We start from the raw sequence: 22,129 nt of genomic DNA, 5'->3' as shown, positions 1-22,129 counted from the left end.
ATGCTTTTGACCGTAAAGTTACTATTTTCAATGTGTCAGCTTGTGTGCATGAGTGTGATGGTGCGTTTCGCCCTATTGGACATGGGTGCCCAAGTATGAGCCTTGGATATGCGTTTTGCCCTCGTGGACATGGTTTCTTCTCCATATTGTGTCGAGGGTTTCATGGAGCTGATGTTGCTCGATTCATAAGCTTGTGTGGCACAGCCCCAAAGGTCATATGCTCAATGCTTACATTCCATAATGTCTGGTAAATTAGTGCCATTAGCAAGTTTCGAAGTATGGTGCATAGACTAATAAAAAAATTTGGCTTATCAATTACTAGGGTGTATCACCCACTCGAAGAAAAGGTCGTGCATTTAACACCAACATTTCATGATGACTAATAAATTATCATATTCCAACCGTGGTGCATGGATTGAGAGAAATATGGCTAACACTGAAGGTATATCCCCTCTCAAAGAGAAAGGCATAGAGACACGTAGAGCTTACTTGGCACAATTGTCTTGGCAATATCTAGCGAATACAAAAGGTTTTTCTTCCAACACGCATCGTCCCCAATGTCTTCTAGTAGTGACATTTGTACTAGATGTGATGATCAACGAAGTGTTATCTCCTGTCTAGAGCCTAGCATATGTCCAACACTATTTCTATAGGGAGTCTTCGAAATACTATCTATAGGCCTTTTACTCGACAAGCAACAATGCATATACGATACCAAAGTTTAAATTTCAAAGCCGAAATGAGGTTTCATCTTATACAGTTCTCCCAGTCTTTCTAATGCATTGCAAGTAACAAAATTGTATAACATTTGGTTTCTATTACTAGTTCTAGAGGACTCTTCTATTGCACAATTCAATGAAATATTAGAATTAATTGAATTGATATTATGTATTTAGCATCAAGGCGGATGTAGCTCAATTGGTAGAGCACTTGCTTGACGTGCAAGATGTACAGGGTTCGAAACCCTGCATTCGCAAAATCACCATCATATTTTAATCTTCCCTATCTGCTTTCTGTCCTTATTACACATACAGACATGCCTCCAAACCCTGCATTTTGCATTCACGTTTTCTATGGTCTGTTTCCATCCTCTCGCACCCACATGCTCTCTACATAAAGAAAAATGAATGGTACTTTTTTGCTTGTTGGTATACATACATACATATATAGATTGCTTCTCTGTAGAGCTTCTTCACCCACATGGATATTTCTTGGCCTAACTATAACTTCCATGGCCGTGGATTCTTCTTGTTTCAAGCCTTCAGGAGACATAGACATGTGGAGACAGACACATGTGTTGTGCAGAGATAATAGAGAATGTGTGGAGCTTGATGCTTTTTGTGATAAAGACAACTTTATAGAAAAGTTTTTCTTCCCTTTTGATATAAGCGGATGTAGCTCAATTGGTAGAGCACTTGCTTGACGTGCAAGATGTACAGGGTTCGAAACCCTGCATTCGCATTCAGCTTTTTTAATGTTCTGCTTTCCATCCATTTAACACAGTAATATCCACTTTTGTCTTCAAATAAAAACATTAAAATGAATGGTCCTTTTGGTTGTTGGCAGCAAAATGCTGCTATTATGTTTATGCTGCTGCAGTATATATACATTGCTTTAATAAGCTTTGTTGTTAATTTATGTTGGTCTAAGGTCCGAGTTTCCATATCTACTGATGAGTATTTTTCGTACCCGCCTCGTCCTCTTCATTCAACTCAGTACAGTTTCGATCAGTTCATGTTGATTGGGTGAATTTAGCCTGGATCAGTTAGTTAATTAGATATCATGTTCATTATGTTCACTCTTCAAACAATCGAGTTTTAGAGAGTCATGTTCTTTATGCGATAATTTCCATGATCTTTGTAGCACTGTTAAGACTCAACCTTCAAAATGTCACATCGTCCACAATTTCACTTCGAATCAAAGTCTTCAGACCACAGAAATGAGCACAACTCTGAGTGAAGCATTCTTTAAAATAAGTATGGCAATGAATACACATCTGACTCAACACACTTGGTTGAGCACCTTTTGGGCACATACTCTTCTTCGTTCGGATTGATTCTTTCCAACCTCAACTGTTCCACCTCCGGTGCAAACTCATGCAACCCAGACTCTGCATAAATCTTCGACATCATAACATGCGGAAATGATCGGTGTGGCTCCAAATTCATGGCATGTTTGAATGCTTGTTTCGCAAGCCCAAAATTTCCATGAACTTGACATGCACATAGCACACACCACCAAATTATCACATCCGCTCGCATCGGCATGCTTCCTAAAATGCTATCTATTCCTTTAAAATCCCCTGTTCGGCCAAGGAGATCTATGATTATGTTATAATGTTTCACCTCTGGAACCAAATTATATCGAGTTCTCATTGACTGAAGGTACTCTATAGCTTCTCCAAGAAGGCCCACACGGCGACAAGCTGAAATAATCAGTACAAAAGTAACTCCATCAGGTTGAATGCTTGTACGGCTCAAATCTTTGAATAGCTCCAAGCTTGATGAGATGTTCCCCTCCTCTATATGCCCTGAAATGAAAGCATTCCATGCTATAATATCCGGCTCTGGATGCCGGCTAAAGACGTCTTGAGCATCAGCTATGCTTGAACAATGCCCGTATGTGTGAACAAGTGTGGACGCAATGGAAGGGTTATCATCATATCCACCACAGACAATATCAAAATGGGCAGCATTACATGCCGTCAAGTCTCTCCTCTCCGAGCAAGCTTGTAATATATACATTAGCATCACATCATCTAAACTAGCCTTCTCGATTCGTATGCGCTTATACAATTGCAAAGCCTTGTGACCTTCACATTGCCGGACATATGCAGCAAGCATGGCTGTCCATGCGACAGGGTCTCGTTGGATCAATACAAGGAAAACACTCTCAGCATCAAGTATCGAGCCGCACTCTGCATACATACTGACAAGGTTGGTCTGGACAAAAGGATCAGAGGAAAAGCCCTCTTGGTGTGCATGGAAATGTAATGCCCGTCCGATCTCCAAACACATCTTTCCTTTTGATGATGAGTGGATAGTAGTCATAGACTTCTCTGCGAGCATCCGGCAGGCTACAAGAGCCATACTTAACATGGCTCGATCGGGTTTTATACTACAATTATCCTCCATCATTTGCATATATAGAAGTAATGCCTCCTCGACAAGGCCATCATCGACATATGCAGATAACATGGCTGTCCAAGTCACAATATCGCGTTGGGTGGGTATCATCGATATGAAGAAGATTTTGTCCGCCTCAATGATGGCCCCACACTTCCCATACATGGTGATTAAAGCATTACACACAAAGGCATTATCAGAAACCAGACCTTGCTCATGTGCCTGAACATGAAATGTCTGACCATGCATGAGGTCCCTGAGACAGGCGCAGGCACGGAAAAGCGCGACGAATGTGAATCCGTTTGGCCAGACATTGTCCATAAGCATGCATTCATACATTCTTAGGGCTAATGCATTGTCAGATTTTGTACAAGAATCCGAATAAGCAGTGATGATGGCCGTCCACGAGAAGACAGTTCTCTCCGACAAAGAAGCGAAGATTCCGAGGGCAGATTCCATGGATCCACACCTTGCAAGGCTCATAACCAAATGATCTCCAAGGGAGCCATTAAAGCTGGGTTTTGATCTATGATTCTGGATATGTGCATAGACCCGATGGGTCAATTCTTGAACGACGGTGGAATTTCCATGGCCGTGGGGTCCTCTTCTTCTTGTTCTTGGTATAGTGTTACAAGCCTTGAGGAGGCAAAGATAAGTGGAGTCAGAGACGGGTGTTCCGCAGTGACGGGAGAGGACATGGAGAGCTTGATGAAGGCGACCCTGCTCGCAGAGCTTCTGAACAAGGCGTTCCATACCCTTCCATGGCGAGGGAGACAAAGACACAGAGACAGAGACAGGGACAGAGGGAAATTTGAACAAGGAGGGGCAATTTAGGGTTTATGAAAACTGAGGGGTATTTTTAGGGTTTAGGAAAAGTGAGGGGTGCTTTCAAGGTTTACGAAAAGTGAAGGGGTATTTTTTAGGGTTTACGAAAAGTGAGGGGGTGCTTTCAAGGTTTACGAAAAGTGAAGGGGTATTTTAGGGTTTACGAAAAGTGAGGGGTGCTTTTAGGAATTATGAGAAAGTGACGGGGTGCTTTTAGGGTTTATGAAATGCAAGGGGTGCTTTTCGGGTTTATGAAAAGTGAGGGGTAATTTAGGGTTGTGAGAAGCGAGGGGGTGCTTTTAGGGTTTATGAAATGCGAGGGGGTGCTTTTAGGGTTTATGAAATGTGAGGGGGTGCGTTTAGGGTTTATGAAATGTGAGGGAGTGCTTTTAGGGTTTATGAAAAGTGAGGGGGTGCTTTTAGGGAAATTAATGAAAAGGCGAATTTTTTTGTTTTTTTTTTCGAAAATGAAGCTACATTCCCATTAGTTAGGAAGGATCATTACAAAGAGACTGTACAAGGAGGCTTACATATAGAACGGGGAATCTCCCTCCGATCAGGTTCAAGAAAATGAGACTAGTTACATTGCGTTTCAAACTGACTACTTAATGTAAGTACCTATAGCTAAAAACGGTGCCCTTCAGTGATGGCTAGTACGAGACACCTCTTGGGGTCGACAACGAAGGGAGGGTGGTAAGTGAGCCGGAAACAGCCAACGTGGGGGTTGGTAGTTCCACCTTGGGCCACTTCCTCCTTGTGTCACCATAGGCATGTTCCGCCATTTTTGCCAAAAGCACAAACGGGCAATAACCACGTCATTGGAATGGCTACAAACCTCGTCCAATTGGCCTCGTAAGCAGCTGATCAACGCAAACCATATGTCCATTATCACTTCCTCCGGGGGCCGCACCAGATCTTGAAAGAACTTTAGGCAACACGCTTTCCATACATACCACAGGGTGAAGCCTGCGATCAACATCCAAATGTCTGGGAACCTAGGGGATGCGGATTGCAACCCTCTCTCAAATCGAATCTTGGCAATTTTGCCTCTCATGCATACATAGCACCAACTATCTACATTGAGGGCGTCCGTCCACCTATAAACGGAGTGATCAAGCCATGCCGCAGCACTCCACGATGTTGTTCCTTCCACTTCACATGCCACAAGGAGGCAAGTCACTCTATCCCATACATTTTGAACTTGAGGGCAATCCCACAGATAATGCCTCAGAGTCTCAATAGGTGAATGGCAACGTGGGCAGCCTAATGGGCCGCCATGTTTACCTAGCCATTCGCCAATGGGAACCACATTATGACCGATTTGCCACCAAAAAAACTTTATCTTTTCCGGCATGTGGAGACGCCAAAGACCCTTCCAAAAGGTAATGAACACCTCGTCAGGGATGCCCAATGTACGCCAGCCATTGCGTAAGGGGCCGTCTAGCTGCAGTTGAAAAGTCTGGCCTAGTTTAGTGTTGTATTTGAAGAAATGGCGAAATCTGCCATCATGTTTCCACCTAAAATCCCTTGGATCCCATTCCAGTTCGACGAGGGGCCAACAACCATATACCCATAACTTCCAATGGGGTTCCACCTTACCAACATCCGGGTCTGTCTTCCAGGTGTTACCAACCTGCACCACCACGCGGATAGGGTGCCAAGAGCCCCTACTCTGACTCTCCCCAAAAATTGTATCTCTTCCCGATCCGCTCATGCCCTTAAGCAACTTAACCCTTCCAGCCTCATCAAAGAGACCGAACCAAGCATCTTCTCTCACCTCCCCCATTGGAACCCTATCAACTACCTCAGCTATCAATCTCTGCATTTTCATGGCTCCCTTGAGGGGAGGGAATGGGACCTCTTGGGCTCCTCCTAAAGCCACCGTGCGTCGCCAATCATCTATAGAGTGGAGACCTATTTGCGGTAGCTTTCCCCATGCTAGGCCCTTAAGCTGCCCTAACATCATGTCGTCACTTGTTCGCACCTGAGGGTTCCAAAATAATGGTTGTCTAGACCACTCGATTAGTGTCTTCGGCTTGTGCTTGACCAAATGATGTCGTACATGACACCATGCCCGCAAGATGGAGTTTGAGACCCATAACACTTTGTTGTAGGCCTTCTCAAAGTCTAACATCAAAATAGCTGAGCTCGATACGACGCGATCTGCCAATGCCATAACTTCCCAGAGAAGCAACACATTATCAAAGATACACCTACCCCTGATAAACCCTATTTGATTCTCATGTATGATGTCTGGTAGGAAGCTTGCTATTAGCCTAGCTAGGACTTTTGCGAGTATCTTGTATATCGTGTTAAGGATCGTGATTGGACGACATTGATGCAGCTCGAGGCTTCACCTGGCCACTTTAGGGATGAGATAGATCATCCCCTCAGCCAGGCCAGTTGGCATCGCTCCTGAGGTCCAAATCTCTTGAATCCCGGCTTCCAATGAGGGAATAACAGTTTCCCAATGAATCTGAAAAAAATCTCGTGAGAGACCATCGGGGCCGGGGCATGCTCCTCTCCGCAAATCCCTAAGTGCCTCCGAGAGTTCTAATCGAGAAATGGGGCAATCGAGCACAACTTCCATCTCATGGGTTACCTTGGGTTGAATGCAAGCCAACACTCTCTTAGCCAGTTCCGTGTTTTGCCGCATAGGTGCGAGCAGGTCGCGATAGTATTGTGTTGCCATATGTAGAATCTCATCCTTATCCTCCGTTATTGATCCGTCTGGTTTGCGTAGCCCTTGTATATGTCCACCACCACCCTTGGGTGCCCTGGAGTGAAAGAAATGATGGTTGACCTTGTCGTCTGTTCTAGCCCACCATGTTGCGGTCCTTCGAAATAGCATTCGGTTCTTCTCAAACGTCCTTTCCCACAACTTCAACTTTGCTTCCTCCAACTTAGCTCTAGACCAATTGCAGTTAGGGTCTGCTTGTAGCAATCGTTGCACGGCCACAACGGACTTTCGTAATTTTGTTTCAATGGCTCTAGCCTGCTGGAGGGCCAACTTGGTTTCCTGTTGTAAAAAGGAGGAGGAGAGGGCTAGTTTCTTCTGCAAATCCTCACTAGCCGATTCACTTACAATCGTCTCCCGCCATATGCTCTGCAACCCTGCTTTCACCTTTGCACACTTCATGATCTTTGTGGGGATTTTCACATTGAGACTCCCCTTGCTACCGCGGGGTGGGTTAAGGTCTAGTCTCATCGGTTGGTGATCCGAGAAGGTAAGACCTGCCAAGATAGTGAAGGAGCCCCCCAGCTCTTCGAGGGACGAGCTGATGTATATGCGGTCTAGCCATGCAAGACTACCACCCCTAGCATTCACGGCAGCTCGGGAGAAGTGTAGCGAATGTGAGCATCTCCTAAGGGAAGAGCCCCATGCATCCTTCACCCCAATTTTTCCAACTAGGAAAGCCCATGAGTCCAACTCCGTACCATGAAGCAGTCTTTGGGTCCCCCCTTTCCTATCTCCGAGATGCTTAGTCATGTTGAAATCTCCGGCCATTACCCACGCCTTTGCATCAGGAAATGTTGTCGCTAACGTCCTCCAAAAGATTGCTCTCTCGGGGGAAGAGTTAGGGGCATAAAAGTTTAGCACCCCAATTTGAAGGCGATTCCATTTCAAAAGCACATAGAGGGCTCTACCTGCCACTAGCGTGCTATGTGATGTTACTTCGTAACAGGCCTGATCGCTAATCAAGATGCAGACCCCTCCTCTTCGGTGGAGGTCACCCTGTGCAGTCGACCACCACGTGGTCCATCCACCCGACAAGGGGTTTACAAGGCTCTGAGTTCTCTCTTGAGAGAGGTGGTGTTCCTGCAAAAGCAAGATGTCAATGTTGCCCCCAATATTAAGGGGATTCAACTCCTCCTGAAGTCTTTTGCACTCATGTTGTTGCCGGCCTCCACCAAGGCCCTACACATTCCACGTTAGGATCCTCATCTGAAGGCGGTGAAGTTGACGCCCATGTTGGCCGACCCCCATGTCAGAGGTCAAACTATCATCTACTTCAGGGGGTAGTGACTCCACAGTAGATTGGAGAGCCCCTAAGGGATTCCCAGCCTGTTGTTCGTGGCCCGCTTCAAATAGTTCCCGCGATACAGTTTGGCTCCTAAGCGGTTGCATATCCTGCACCCCTCTAGCCCAAAGAGACGTCGCCAAACCAGGTGATGGTTTGCCTATTTTGCCCTTGATCGTGCCCGTCCGGATCCACGACTTCACTAATCTGAGGTCACCACCACATTCATGTTCCATCATGAGGGGGGCCTTTGTCAACATCTCCTCCGGGGTGGATGGTACATGTTGTGGTTGCATCTCCATTGAGGTGGAGAACACGAGCTTGGGGGACAAGGATTCACATGGAGACAACATTGCTGCCAACGCTTCTGGGTCACCATCCCCTAGCCCTTGGAGTAATGTAAAATCTGTTGGACGCTCTCACCTATAGGTTGTGCGTCTCCGCACTCCCTGAGAGGATCTTCACTTGTTTCAAGGGCTATTCGTCCACACTTGCTGGTGACAAGGTAGGAGAACTTCTTTCTACGGGATAGTCTTGAAAGAGGGGGGGAGAGGTTGCACCTAGGCTTCGAAGTTTCCCCTACTTCTTAACAGGGTGCCAAGGAGCCTTGCTGCCCTTGGGTGGTGCGGCCTTCACTGAGGTTTGAGGTTCCGAGTTTCCCTTTCCAGTCTTACGAGGACATTCCTTAGCTAGGTGCCCTTTTTGTTTGCAAATGAAACACTGCCTAGGGAGTCCCTCATATACCACATTCACCATTGTGAGACCTAGCTCCTCATAGTAGAGCCTAATTCTCGATGGAAGTCCATGGAGGGAAGGCACTAAGATGCGTAGCTTGGGCACTTCCGCTACTGTATCTGCAATGGACATTTTTTTAGGGAAAATCGTCCCTATTTGTTCGCCAAAAAAAGGAAGCAGATGGCACAAGTGGGGAGGGAGGCCATGAAATGTTGCGGTGATCACCCTAGGATTGTTAAGTTTCCGCAACTCCTCAATTGGATTGAACGCTGGTGACCACGACTAGAGGAGCACCTTACTGTACTTCAATTCAAGAACCTTGAGCTCTACCAATGGTTGCACCAACGCGCCATCACCCAATTCAATGTGGAAGAAAATTTTCCCCAAACCTTGGACGCTCTTGATCGTCGGCATGTTTTCCATCACGGGCACTTGGAACATGTCCCGAACCATGCCACGACTTGGTCTACCTGCAAGGAACCTACATACAAAGGAAGTACGACGTAGGCGTTCGATTTCCTCCGCTAAGAGCCGATTGGCCTCTGGGGGGGGGGGCTATGGCGACCACCGCCCTTCGGAAAGCTATGTTGAGCTAAGCTTCACATTTAGCTCTGCGCGATTCAGCTCTTGCTCCTACACTCGCTTCATTCTGTTGTGGTGGTTACTGCCCCGTCTCCCTTCTATTAACAATCTTCCCTGGAGGTTGCTGCCTCTGCTACTCCGTTGCTTGCCTCCGTTGCTCTGCTGCCTGCTGCCACTGCTCCGCTTGGATATGAAAGTTCAAAAGGAGGAGTTTTTTTCACGCACATCAAAAAAATTTGTTTTTCTTGTGGATAAAGAACTCAATTGGAATTTTACAAAGTGTTTTTTTCCTACATTTGTGTAATCATATGTTGAAAACTTGAATATTGTACACATGTGATGAATATTGACAACATATGTGTATGACAACGAGATGACCCCCCACCCCAATCAATGTTTGGGGGACACTATTACACGTACATGCCTGGGAATGTTGAGTAACGAGTTCATTCAACTTTACAGACCTTCCATGCATGTTTGTGTGTATATAAGAGTATGTGAGAAAAACATTATTGCACTCTATCTTTTTCTCTACAGTTCAGGTAAACACTAGACATGGGTTCTTAGGAACTTCCTCCTCCCCATGTCTTAGTTCTCCCATTCCCTTCACCTGGCCATATCAACCCAATGCTAAGCTTCTCTACCCACCTATCTCTTAAAGGTTTCATTGTCACTTTCATCAACACAAGCAAAACCCAAGAGAGAATCAACCTCTATAACACCTACCCCACATCACCTTCTAGATGCACAAGATGAATCCCTCCCACACATCCCCAACATCTACTTCCACACAATCACTGGCCCTTATCAAGACCCAATTCCTCCTTCCCCACATGGCACCACCCTCGAACCCGCACAACTTGGCCCCCTTTTGGCCTCCATTGAGTCCCAATGTGGAGTTATCGAGGACCTTATCGTCAATTCACGATCTTCAAATCATCCCATCTCTTGTATTGTCTCGGATTCGTTCTTTCCATGGACACATCCCCTAACTAAGAAACTTGGGATCCAACGGATCATCTTTTTTATTTATTTTAGAAAACATATCCTTCCATTACTTTAAAAAACCATATCAACTACAATACAAAATGATGGAACGGAGATGATTATCCTTCCCCAACCCATCCTGTGTAAGACAATAGCTAGCCATGAATCCTTCTTTTGATAGACTTGATTGAACACTTCCTCAATAGTTGAAACATACCATGAATTTGCATATGTTCAAACCAAATCAAACTTCCTCATCATGTTCATATTCAAAATATCCAGATACCACCTTTGGGTCATCCATCGCATGCATCCAATATATCCCCACATTTACAATGACCAAGCATCCTCTATTTTCCATATTCAACGTAAAACTCAATCAAAGCATTATGGTATAGAGGTCATTTTGTATGCCTCGATCCATGATTCCAACATGTATGAACATACCGTCATGTAAAGCAATGTGATCAACACCCACCTTAAGGGATGATCCATGATCCAACGAATCATCTTTTGGACCACAAATGGGATGACTTTTGCTAACATTACAGAGATGAGGCACAATTTCTGTTCCCTTCCTAGTAAGTTCACATTAATTTAGCGAGCATATGATTCCTAAGCTTACATTATTTTTCTAAGCATATCCCCCTCAATTTTGAGTTATTGCGAACAAAATATTTGCCTGAAAAGTTTCTAATATTTCAAACAAGCATGTGCCCAAACACAATCCCAATCTTAAATCTTCGATGGCCTATGTTGTTGAAGGTAGATCTATGTTGTTAAACACAATCCCAATCTTAAATCTTCGATGGCCTATGTTGTAGAAGGTAGATCTATGTTGTTAAATAAAGAAATATTTACTGAAGATTATCAAGCCAAATTTCTCATGATCAATGAATTCGAGCCCATGTTTAACCTAGAATTCTATGCCCTTTTATTGATAATTAGCGAAATACAATACAATAAGATATAGCCAAAACCATACAAACACACTTATAGCTTTCAAGCGTATCTTAGCATTCTTTATATAGCTTACAAAGTACTCCCTGTCGAGCATAGTAACAAAGAGAGTTAATCAACTATGATTTCTTCAAATTTTTGTTCTCTAGTAAGACTCTTTTCTTTCTCCTAAAAACTAAAAGTTTTCTTCAAAAGAGAGGCTCATTTGAACAAGAAAAGTCTTCCACATGTTGCCAAAATCATCTCTTTAAAAGAAAGTATTAATCCCTCTCATTCATCCACATAACTTTTGAATGGTATGTAGGCTTGTACTTAAAGTCAAAATTTTAAGGCACAACTTTACATTTGAGCACACACACATCACAATTCATTGCTAACTCAATTAAACATGTACCCATCGTAGGGCTTTCCATTACGCATTGAAGAAGCAATGACGTGCTATTTCGGCATGAATATATACATAAATATTGACCCATTGATGAATTGATGTGCTTAGATTTGTGTTTACATTTTAGGGTTGACATAATCTATCCAAATGTATATAGGCCAATACACTTAGCTTTTGGCATGAATATATACGTAAATAATCCATAATCTATCCAAATGTATATAGGCCAATACACTTAGCTTTTGGCATGAATATATACGTAAATAATCCATAATCTATCCAAATGTATATAGGCCAATACACTTAGCTTTTGGCATGAATATATACGTAAATAATCCATTGATGTGCTTAGCTTTGTGTTTTGTATTTACATTTTAGGGTTGACATAATCTATCCAAATGCATATCGGCCAATACATGTAGTTTTTTTTGCGTGATAATGCATTACATGGACATCATTAATGGAACACGTCTAATATTTTAGGAACAACTAGAGTATCTATGAAGAATTCACATGTTGCACTTTAGGCCTAGTGTTTAGTGTTTATGGCTTCTAAGGTTTTTTGTGATGATTGATCAAAAATCCATTGAACTTCTTGCAGATTTGAATGGGCCTATCGAAGATGACATAGTTAGAGGTAAACATTCTCTTTGTAAAGAATGCAATTGATATATAACAAAACAGCACAATAATAAATTATCCATCTTCTATTGTTTTTTGGGTAGGAGGTGTGAAATTAAGGGCTTTGCGGTTCTTAGATTCAATGCTTGCATTTGAAGATCCAACATTCTTTTCATGCTTGAAGGCCCGACTCCGTGGGATCGAAAAGGCCACATGCACTGTGGTCAACACTTTCGAAGAGCTCGAGGAATGTAGTTTAAAAGCAACTATATGTGAAACACCCGTGCAATATATAGGTCCCCTTGCACCACCCCCACTCGAGAACAATGCTACAATTAGCGCGAATTTCTTTCGAGAAGAAATTGAGTCCCTAAATTGGCTTGATAAGCAAAAGGCCAGTTCCATAATCTACATTTCATTTGGTAGTGTCGCATCTTTGGCACAAGACCAAATACATGAGCTTGCTTCCGGTGTGGAAGCAAGTAAGCAACCATTTGTATTACAAGTATCCTAGAAGGATTCATAGAGCGGACATATGCTCGTGGCTTAGTCATCAAATGGGCTCCTCAATTTTGTGTACTAAGACACCCATCGGTCGGAGGTTTCTTGACACATTGCGGATGGAATTCGACATTGGAAAGCATTCACACGGGTGTTCCCATGCTATGCTTCCCTGTATTTGGAGACCAACATTTGAATGCATTGTTGGTAGAAGATGTGTGGAAACTTGGGGTAAGTTTGCATAAAGGGAAAGATGGTAGGATAGTGGGAAACGAGGTCGAGAAGGCCGTTATTTGTCTTATGCAGTGTAAAGACATCAAAGAAAGGGTATCTCGATGGAAGTTATGTTATTGTCGAGCTATTCAACAAGGTGGCACATCCAACATTGCTCTGGAAAACATCCTTCTAGATCTTATGAAGGGGTTGCAAGGCTGAAGGGAATGGAGAAACATTTTTACCTTGCAATTATTTTCGATCAATATAACTTCCACTATTTATGGTCCCACAAGATTTGAAGTCAAGAATGACTAATGCTATTGGTATCTTAGAAGAATGGTAACGAGGACTCTCAATCCATTAAATGTATAAATTTGGTGATTGTATTGCCTCCATATCTTAACCTTCTTACAAGACACATCGTATAGACCAAGCATGTACTCACATTTCAATCATGGACATTGGCCCACCATGGACTTGGTGGCCAAGGATCAAGGTATTATCCAAAACAATACCTCACTTGAGTGCTTGGGCATGGAATGTTTGGACCTGCACAAGGTCCTTGAGACACGACACATAAAAATACAATGAATGTGAATACATTGTCCATAATCATGCATACACACGATCTTAGTGCTAATGCATGGTTGAAAAGAGTCTAAATAAGCTAAGATGATGGTCATATCATATATGTAAGAAGACATTTCTTTCATATAAAGAAACAATGATTCCGACGATGTCGTGAAGAATGTGCTTCACGGTATAAAAGTGAACTTATCACATTTAGTAGTATTTGAGAGACTTGAACCCACAACTTTATATACAAAGTACAATATACATACCACTAGGCTAGGCTATTTATTTTTAAAAGTATTGTAAAGAATATGCTTCATGATATAAAAATGAAGCTAAATATTGTATTGAGTAAAATTGAGAGATTTGAACCCTCAACCTTGTATACCAAGCACAAGCTTATTTATTTTAAAACATATACTTCTATCACTTTACTTATCCTATATCTATTTTCATACATGAGAGCTCAAATGAGCATGATGGCTATCATGCATCACATGTAATGCATGTGCGCCAAATGGCAATCATGCATCACATGAAAGTCATGCATTGCATGCATGCCATCCTTCCACACATTACCATATGCATGACAATACTTATATAAAGAGGGGCAAGGAAAACAAGAAGGAAAATCAAGAAAAAGTGAGAGAAATAATATGATTAAACAAATAAGTTAGCTCATTTGGGAAGAGGCTCGTGTTTCGAAGTTGGAGTAAAGGGTTCAAATCTAGAGTTTAACGAAGAAAAAGTCGTATCTTGTATCGATATTGTACAATTGGGAAAATCTTGTATTCTTAATATAAAGCTTGTTTTTATCATACCATTTCAATTCTTCAATCATATATTGTCTCTGTCTCTTATCTATGCTCGTCTGTCTCTCGCACATTATTTCTAACTCTTGTTCTTCCTATCCTTAATCTTTCTAACATTGTTGCACAAGCCTTATAAAATATATAGCCAACTCCTTTTAACCTTAGTCCCCGCAACTTCACCGCACGAACCACAACTACCTCGACAACGGTGAATTCCATGGATCCACATTTTGGAAGCCTCATAACCAAATAATCCGAAGGAAATCCTCTAACGTTTTGACTTGGTCTACAAAGCTAGATATGTTCATAGATTTGGTACAACAAGATTCCGTAGCACTAGACAAAGGTTGCATGATAAGATTGAGGACGAATTGAATTTCTTTCCAAAATAAAGCATCACATTTCCTCTCTTTAAGAAATATCTATCATGTTAATTCAATTCATGCAAAGTCTACATGTCTTCTTTCATATAGTTTGGATCTACTAAATCTTCTTTGTTTCTCTCTCGCAAGGTTTTCTTAGCAAAGTTACATCAAAAACTTGTCTTTGCACATGGCTTTTGTTCATTGAGTCCTTGATCAATTCTTCATGCTACTATCGTCCACCATCCAAGGCCTTCGAAAACGTCAATGACGTGTAAAGTTTCTTTTAAAGAGTTAAAAGAACATAAATGGAAAACCTTTACCCATGAACACATACATGGAAAATACATTCCTTGTACGTAGACAATTAATTTTGTGAAATGTCATTATTCATAAAAAAGTATAGCATATGGTACATTTTAAAACATAACATATGTTGTACTTTTGAAGGGCAATGATATATACTTAGCAATGTATTGAGTCCTCATTGATCAATTGTGAATCATGACTATAATCTACACCATAAGTTCATAGCTAGACATATCATGATTTAGAAATAAATTATTAAATAGTATATCAAAAATATTTGCACGACATAGATATTACCAAGCATTTTATTATTTCATAACTCCTTTCCATGATTCATGAATTCGGTAACGATAGATGGATCCTAAGGGATTACTAGGAAGCTTCTTTCATAATGTCTTCTAGTTGGTTTGCCATTGCCTCATATTTCCTTTTATATTTTTTTCCATAACAAACCGAGCATCATTTAACGAAGATAAAAAGTAGCATAATTTGTCAATGGGACCATGAAATAAGTTCGTAGAACTTGATGAGTGTTTTTTTTCTAAGATGAATAGTGTTAAAAACAAAATTTGAAACCAACTGTCTCAAACTTTGATGTTTATTAATACTTTTGGCCATCAATTCATGAAATGATACCCATTTTCAAGAGGTTACATTTTAAAGCTTGAAAAGATATGAAAAATAGAATAATTGGATCATTAACAATATCATAGTGTTGATCAATGAATATACCATGACATATGCGTAGGCATATCATGTTTCTATGGTATTATGGAGTTCATATAGTTCATATTTTTTCGCGGTTGATTAAATCATTTTTACACTATGGTATGGGGTTCTGAGTAAACTTTACATTTGTTTTCATTATAGCAAGCTAAGTAAAAGCAAAGGAAATACATGACACATTCTATAATCGTATGTAAATTTATGAAAATATCTTAGTTTTTGTTCTTTTGGGGCAATTAACAAAATATTTAGAATGCCAATGTACAAGCCAAGTTAGAAATTGGCCATTCTAAGAAGACTAGCATGCTTTAACACTACATGCTAAGTGAAACTGAGGTTTGCGTGTCAAATCCTAATAATGTTGCTAGCAACCTACCCAAAGTGTAGGCCACATCATTTCAAAATAAAACAGAACAAATTGCAATATTTTGGCCATAACTCTTGATCCCGGTAACTCGGATTTTAATGGCATGTGTGTTTTACGTAAATAAAAACGACCAGGAGAATGACATCTTTGGCATTTTGGTTCAACTCAAATTAAAATTTGATATGATCATGGAGAAGTCGACATCTTTGAGGCTTTGCCTAGAGAATGCAAATGGGTCATTCGGAGAAAATGTTAGTGATACTCAATAATGGAAAGGTTTAAAATTTAGAGCATTTAAGATCCAAAGTTAGGGATACTACTAATTAAGAGTTGATAAAATCCTTTGGTTGACAATATTGCTAGCTATGATTGAATTGAATTTAGTTATAAAAATTGGGTAGAAAGAAGTATAGGAGATTGAATTACTTGGTTTAACAAATTCATATGGCAAAAACCAGCCCTCCAACCATCTTATCAACAAATTTACACCATGCACTTAGTAGGAGCAATACCCATACCAACAACTAGAAAATCCCAAACATCCATATCTTCTTACTCAACAAATGCATTTGACCCTTCTCCATCCATCCTAAAATGAGCACATAAGGTCTTGCTTTTGTTTTGGTGAATGCATCACATTACTAGGTTAGTAGTTATCCTTCTTTGGGCCCCCGGTTAAAAGAATAAATGTTGCTTATTAACACCTATGAATGCCCAAGAGGGGATAGCCTACTAGGGGCACTGAAGAAACAAAGAAAAAACTCATAGGCATTAAAAGAAATAAAGAAAGCATCGCGGATATTTAGAGTTTCACTTTTAGATAATTGTAGAAAAAGGATTTCACGTTGATTTCAATTGCAAGTCCATATTCGCACTAAAGCATGAGCGCAAGGGACAAGACAAGCAATGCCACAAAAGTGTCATGCTCCAATGCATCTTCACATCATACATGTATATATGATCATTAACATGATTCAAATGCCATACTAATATCATTATGCTATTATATTTGAGGTGATGGTTAACACATGATGCATGTGATTACCTCCATGAGCATTGCCATACTAACGAAGAATGCATAGGGGCAATGGGGGAAATAGAGAAAAACTTGAAGGGCATTTTTGAAATAATAAAGCAAAGACGAATGGCATTTAGGTAGGGTGAATTCAAGGGTACTTTACAAAATGTTTCAATGAGTGACGATGAGGTGTGCCCCCCCACCCCCACCCCACTAGTCTTCTTTCTTCTAGAACAACAAAAGAATAAGACAATAGTGTGGGAGTGGTCAAAGTTAATTCAACTTTGCACTTTCCCTTGTATGGATATATAATATACATGTGTGTGTGTGTGTGTGTGTGTGTGTGAGAGAGAGAGAGTGTGTGTGTGTGTGTGTGTGTGTATAAGTTATAACAGTAGCAGAGAAGGTCCCAATTAGTCTGTATCTTGTCTTTCTTCTCCTTTTCACACTGCATAGAGACATTTGGTGATGGGTTCTAAGAGACCTCCCCCTAGCCCCCATGTCTTGGTGCTCCCATTGCCTTCCCCTGGCCATATCAACCCAATGCTAAGCTTCTCTACACACTTGTCCCTTAGAGGTGTCATCATCACCTTCATTAACACAACCAAAGCTCAAGAGAGAATCAACCTCAATACCACTCCAATCACCCCATCACCACATGACCTTCCACCAGATGATCCGAGCATGCACATCCCCGACATTCGGTTTCACACCATCGCCGGACCATACCAAGAGCCCGGTCCTCCTGGCACCACCATGGACCCCTCCCAATTCGCCTCCCTTTTGGCCACCATTGCATCCCAGTGTCACGTTATCGAGGACCTTATCGTCGACTCCCGGTCTTCGGTTCACCCCATCACTTGTATTGTCTCCGATCCTTTCTTTCCATGGACACAACCCCTCGCCGACAAACTCGGGATTCAAAGAATCCTCTTCTGGACCACCAATGGGTTAAGCCTCGCGTCCATCACGGAGTTGAGGAGTCCTCACTTCCGCTTTCCCGGTAAGTTCTCCATCTATTTCTCGAGAGAAGCATGGGCCCTAAGTTAAGTGCTACTTTTTTTTATCATGCCCCCTTAAGTTTCTAGTTTCTCAAACAAACAAGATGCCCTAAAAGTTTGTGTTTATCTTGAAACAACAAACAACTGGCCTAACATAATCCGAATCCCGAATCCCCGAACGACTATAGTCTCGGAAGCTATATGTAGCTTGTAGAAGTTCATGTCTAATCTTTCAATGATAGATCAAAGGTTATGGATAGGTCTATTAAGGTTATGTTAATCAAAACAATGGTCAAGCATACATGTATGGTTGAGAAGGTGGATCTAGCATATGCTAGATCTACCTTGTTAATTAATTGGCATACATGTATCAATGGGTTGGTTACATCGAACACCACCACCGATGTCATATTTGACCCCCGAAGACAACAATTAAAATCTATGTAGGTATGTGCCCTTGATGCAAGGGAATGAAAATCCATGCCAAAATGGCCCAATTCAAAAGACTGGTTCTAACTTCTAACCTTCATGATAGACATAAATAGCTGAAACTGGCCTAAGGCATTTTTAGAGTATGGTAACAAAGTCAAATTGCATCACCGATTTTGGTTAATTTCACCACTCAAAGAGGTTTTATGTGAAGGAGAATGATCTACATAAAGATACTTTCACTCACTATGAGCTAATTTTGCTTGTATGGAAATTCTAAACAAAGAATTGGTCATGTTGTTAGCTCATTGGCGACCATTCGGTGTTTCTTATATCGATCATGAAATAAGTCGATAGTCCCCAAACTCTTTAGGTGTTATGCCTATTTCGGCATTTAAACCCATATATAGAGCTTCCGCGGTATTCTCGACTAGGCACATGAGCAGAGGGAGTACATCACTAATAAGTTTTATAAACTTTTCATCTCCAACATGACTCTCCTTTTCGAGCGTTTGTCAAGACAGAGGTTCGTTTGGATAAGACAAGTCTTTCTCATGTTTGCGACTTGTGAGGTGTCCAAATGTATAGCTTTTGGGTGAAATAATGTATGTAGGGCCTAACAAAAAGCGATTTATATAAGGCACGGCTTTACAAATGGACACACACATCGCTCGCAATCCAATGCTAACTTGACCAACCACCTACTGGCCATGGCTAATCTAGTATATGGACAATTGTCCCTCTATAGTCATGCAATAGTCTTGCCCAATTTCCAGAGTTCCAAGAATCAAGTAAAAAATAAAAGAAGCATTCAATAATGTAATAAAAGTGTGAGCAAAACCATGCTTCCATGTGATAATTCCCATTGAGATTGCTATGTAGAAGACATGTTTCCCCTCTAATACACATGCAAGATTGAGACACTCTGGCCATTACTAGTTGGATATGGCTATTTAAACTTTAGTCATATATGTATACCACCATGTCAAGTCGTTAAAGAATCAACATGCTGATTTTTGGGTTGTTGGTTTGGTTTATGTGCATTGTGAGTATCCATTACTCAAGAAATGTTTTGCATCTATCCATAGCCATGGTGTAGTATTGATGAAATGTCATGTATCTTTCTTTTTTTGGATGAATGTATGCATCTCTATATGAATCATTTGAAGAAATGATGTTTAGTTGTATTTAGATTTGAGTGTTAAAATCATTTATATGCAAATTATGTACAGGCATTTAAAGGCTTCAAGTTTGTGTGCATGATTATGAAAAGCTTGGGCATCATTGATGGGTAGTTTGGATATGTATGTGTTCCTGAAGAATTGAAGTGTTGGATTGTGGACCTAGGGTTTAAGGTTTCCAAGGTTTACAGTAGTGATTGATCGAATATTGTATGTGATCCTTGCAGATCTGAATGGGCCTATGGAAGGTGACATAGTTCTAGGTGAATATCCTCTCTTTGCCATGGTTACACTCATTCTATAACAAAACCACAATGGAATTATCCATCTTCTATTTTGTTTTTGGACAGGAGGTGTGAAGTTGAACGCACTGCGGTTTCTAACTTCAACACCCATATTTCGCGATCCGACACTCTTTTCAAGTTTCAAGGCCCGTCTCGATGGGATCGAGAAGACTACATGCATCGTGGTCAACACATTCGAAGAGCTCGAGGATTCTAGCTTAAAAGCAACTATGTGTGAAACCCCCATGCGATATATAGGTCCCTTGGCACCTCCTCCTCTCGAGAACAATGCCACAATTAGCGCGAATTTCTTCCGAGAAGAAACCGAGTCCCTAAATTGGCTCGATAAACAAGAGCCCGGTTCCGTAATCTACATTTCATTCGGTAGTGTCGTATCTTTGGCACAAGACCAAATACACGAGCTTGCTTCTGGTGTGGAAGCGAGTAAACAGCCATTTCTATGGGTTGTCCGGGATAGCATTACAAGTATCCCGGAAGGATTCATAGAGCGGACATATGCGCGTGGCCTAGTCATCAAATGGGCTCCTCAGCTTCGTGTACTAAGCCACCCATCGGTCGGAGGTTTCTTGACACATTGCGGATGGAATTCAACATTGGAAAGCATTCACGCGGGTGTTCCCATGCTATGCTTCCCTGTATTTGGAGACCAACATTTGAATGCATTGTTGGTAGAAGATGTGTGGAAACTTGGGGTAAGTTTGTCCAAGGGGTTCAAGGATGGTGGGATAGTGGGAGATGAGGTCGAGAAAGGTATCGTTACTCTTATGCGGTCCGACGACATCAAAGAAAGGGCCTCTAGATGGAAGATATGTTCTCATCAAGCTATTCAACAAGGTGGCACATCCAATCTTGCTATGGAAAGCATTATTCTAGATCTTATGAAGGGGGTTACAATGTAAGGGCTTGCAAGGATGGCGAAAAAAAATGGCATTTTTTTCGCCAAACATTTCCGACAAATGTAACTTTCAGATAGTTAATAACCTGGGAATCAAACTTGAGCACACAATCAATGATAATGGTATCCTAGAGGAATGGTAAATTTTTTAAAATTGGAAGTATATTGTTCCTTTTTTTGCTGCAATTTGAGGGAGTATGTAAATATACTTGAGATCATCTATTTAAAGTAAAGGCAGAAGGTTTCTCAATCCATGAAATGTACATAAATTTGTTTTGCAATAGAAACCCTTTTAACTCTAATAGATAGTGTTTCCTTTGGATCTTAACCTTTGCACAAGAAATCACATAAAAACAAATGTATGCGTAAGCTTTAGTATCAAACATCGGCCCTCGCCATAGGTTGGGAGCCAATGGTCTCAAAGTGGCTATTATAACTCGGTGATTAAAGAATTGCATACAAATGTATTATCTGAAACAAGACCACACTCATGTGCTTAGACACAAAATGTCCAACCCATGCAATAAACATGTGCAATTGTTCGGGTCGGCATTGTTCATAAGCATGCAAATTAACACAATCTTACTGCTAAGACATAGCCTGAATCAGTCAGTAACAGATTTCAAGTAATTGGAGATCAGATGATTACCCAAAATAGGACAGTTCTTTGGAACAGCAAAGATTCCAATAACCAAGTTTGGTCTTGATCTATGAAGATGGATATGTCCATGGACTTGGCTGGGTAGTCCATGAACTAGAGAAGCATTTCCATGGGTATGGTTTCTTCTTATTTTTGTTACAGTAATAAGCTATTAGACTAATCACACAAGATCCTAGGTTCAAAATTCAGGCATGAGGACTCTCATTCCATCAAATGTATAAAGTTTCTTTGACATAAGAGCCCTTGTTCTGATAGATAATGTTTCCTTTGGATCTTAACCTTCAGATGAGCCATAACATAGACCAAACATGTATGTAATGCATCCTAAGCATATGGACATGGGCCCATTCTCAAGCTTGGGAGCTCAATAATCCAAAATTGCTATCTTCCTTTTGTAACTAAACTTTTAACAATGAGGTTTAGAATCAAACTCAAATACTCATACAACAAAACAATTGCATGAATGGACAGATTTCATCGATAAATTATATATCCGCTAAATCAAAGGCATTCAAGAGTGAGCTGTTT

General features: G+C 41.2%; 3 protein-coding genes and 2 non-coding genes across 5 annotated transcripts; 4 read left to right on the top strand and 1 right to left on the bottom strand.

Annotated features, from left to right (window-relative positions):
* Nucleotides 1–903: 903 nt before the first annotated feature.
* TRNAV-GAC (transfer RNA valine (anticodon GAC)) lies at nt 904–976 on the top strand. Its single transcript has one exon. It is a non-coding gene; the product is annotated as a tRNA-Val (tRNA).
* A 412-nt stretch (nt 977–1,388) lies between these two features.
* On the top strand, nt 1,389–1,461 carry TRNAV-GAC (transfer RNA valine (anticodon GAC)). The gene has a single exon. It is a non-coding gene; the product is annotated as a tRNA-Val (tRNA).
* A 506-nt stretch (nt 1,462–1,967) lies between these two features.
* Nucleotides 1,968–6,126, bottom strand: LOC147862333 (pentatricopeptide repeat-containing protein At1g03540-like). Its single transcript, XM_087323102.1, has 2 exons — nt 5,584–6,126; nt 1,968–3,881 (listed from the first exon to the last, which is right to left on the bottom strand). The coding sequence occupies exons 1-2, from the start codon at nt 6,124–6,126 to the stop codon at nt 1,968–1,970; spliced, it is 2,457 nt and encodes an 818-aa protein (XP_087179228.1).
* A 3,923-nt stretch (nt 6,127–10,049) lies between these two features.
* On the top strand, nt 10,050–12,759 carry LOC147862332 (gallate 1-beta-glucosyltransferase 84A23-like). Its single transcript, XM_087323100.1, has 4 exons — nt 10,050–10,303; nt 10,781–10,857; nt 12,226–12,261; nt 12,350–12,759. Exons 2-4 carry the CDS (start codon nt 10,806–10,808, stop codon nt 12,757–12,759), a joined length of 498 nt encoding a protein of 165 aa, XP_087179226.1. The 5' UTR covers nt 10,050–10,303; nt 10,781–10,805.
* Nucleotides 12,760–17,522: 4,763 nt separating this feature from the next.
* On the top strand, nt 17,523–21,031 carry LOC147862331 (7-deoxyloganetin glucosyltransferase-like). Its single transcript, XM_087322088.1, has 3 exons — nt 17,523–18,132; nt 19,968–20,003; nt 20,091–21,031. Exons 1-3 carry the CDS (start codon nt 17,598–17,600, stop codon nt 20,942–20,944), a joined length of 1,425 nt encoding a protein of 474 aa, XP_087178214.1. The 5' UTR covers nt 17,523–17,597; the 3' UTR covers nt 20,945–21,031.
* Nucleotides 21,032–22,129: the final 1,098 nt, after the last annotated feature.

The sequence above is a fragment of the Azolla caroliniana genome, unplaced genomic scaffold (genome assembly GCF_043228905.1).
Source record: "Azolla caroliniana isolate FFs.n. ecotype wild unplaced genomic scaffold, voAzoCaro1.0.p SCAF_7, whole genome shotgun sequence".
NCBI lineage: Eukaryota > Viridiplantae > Streptophyta > Polypodiopsida > Salviniales > Salviniaceae > Azolla > Azolla caroliniana.
This window is presented reverse-complemented; position numbering and strand designations above follow the sequence as displayed.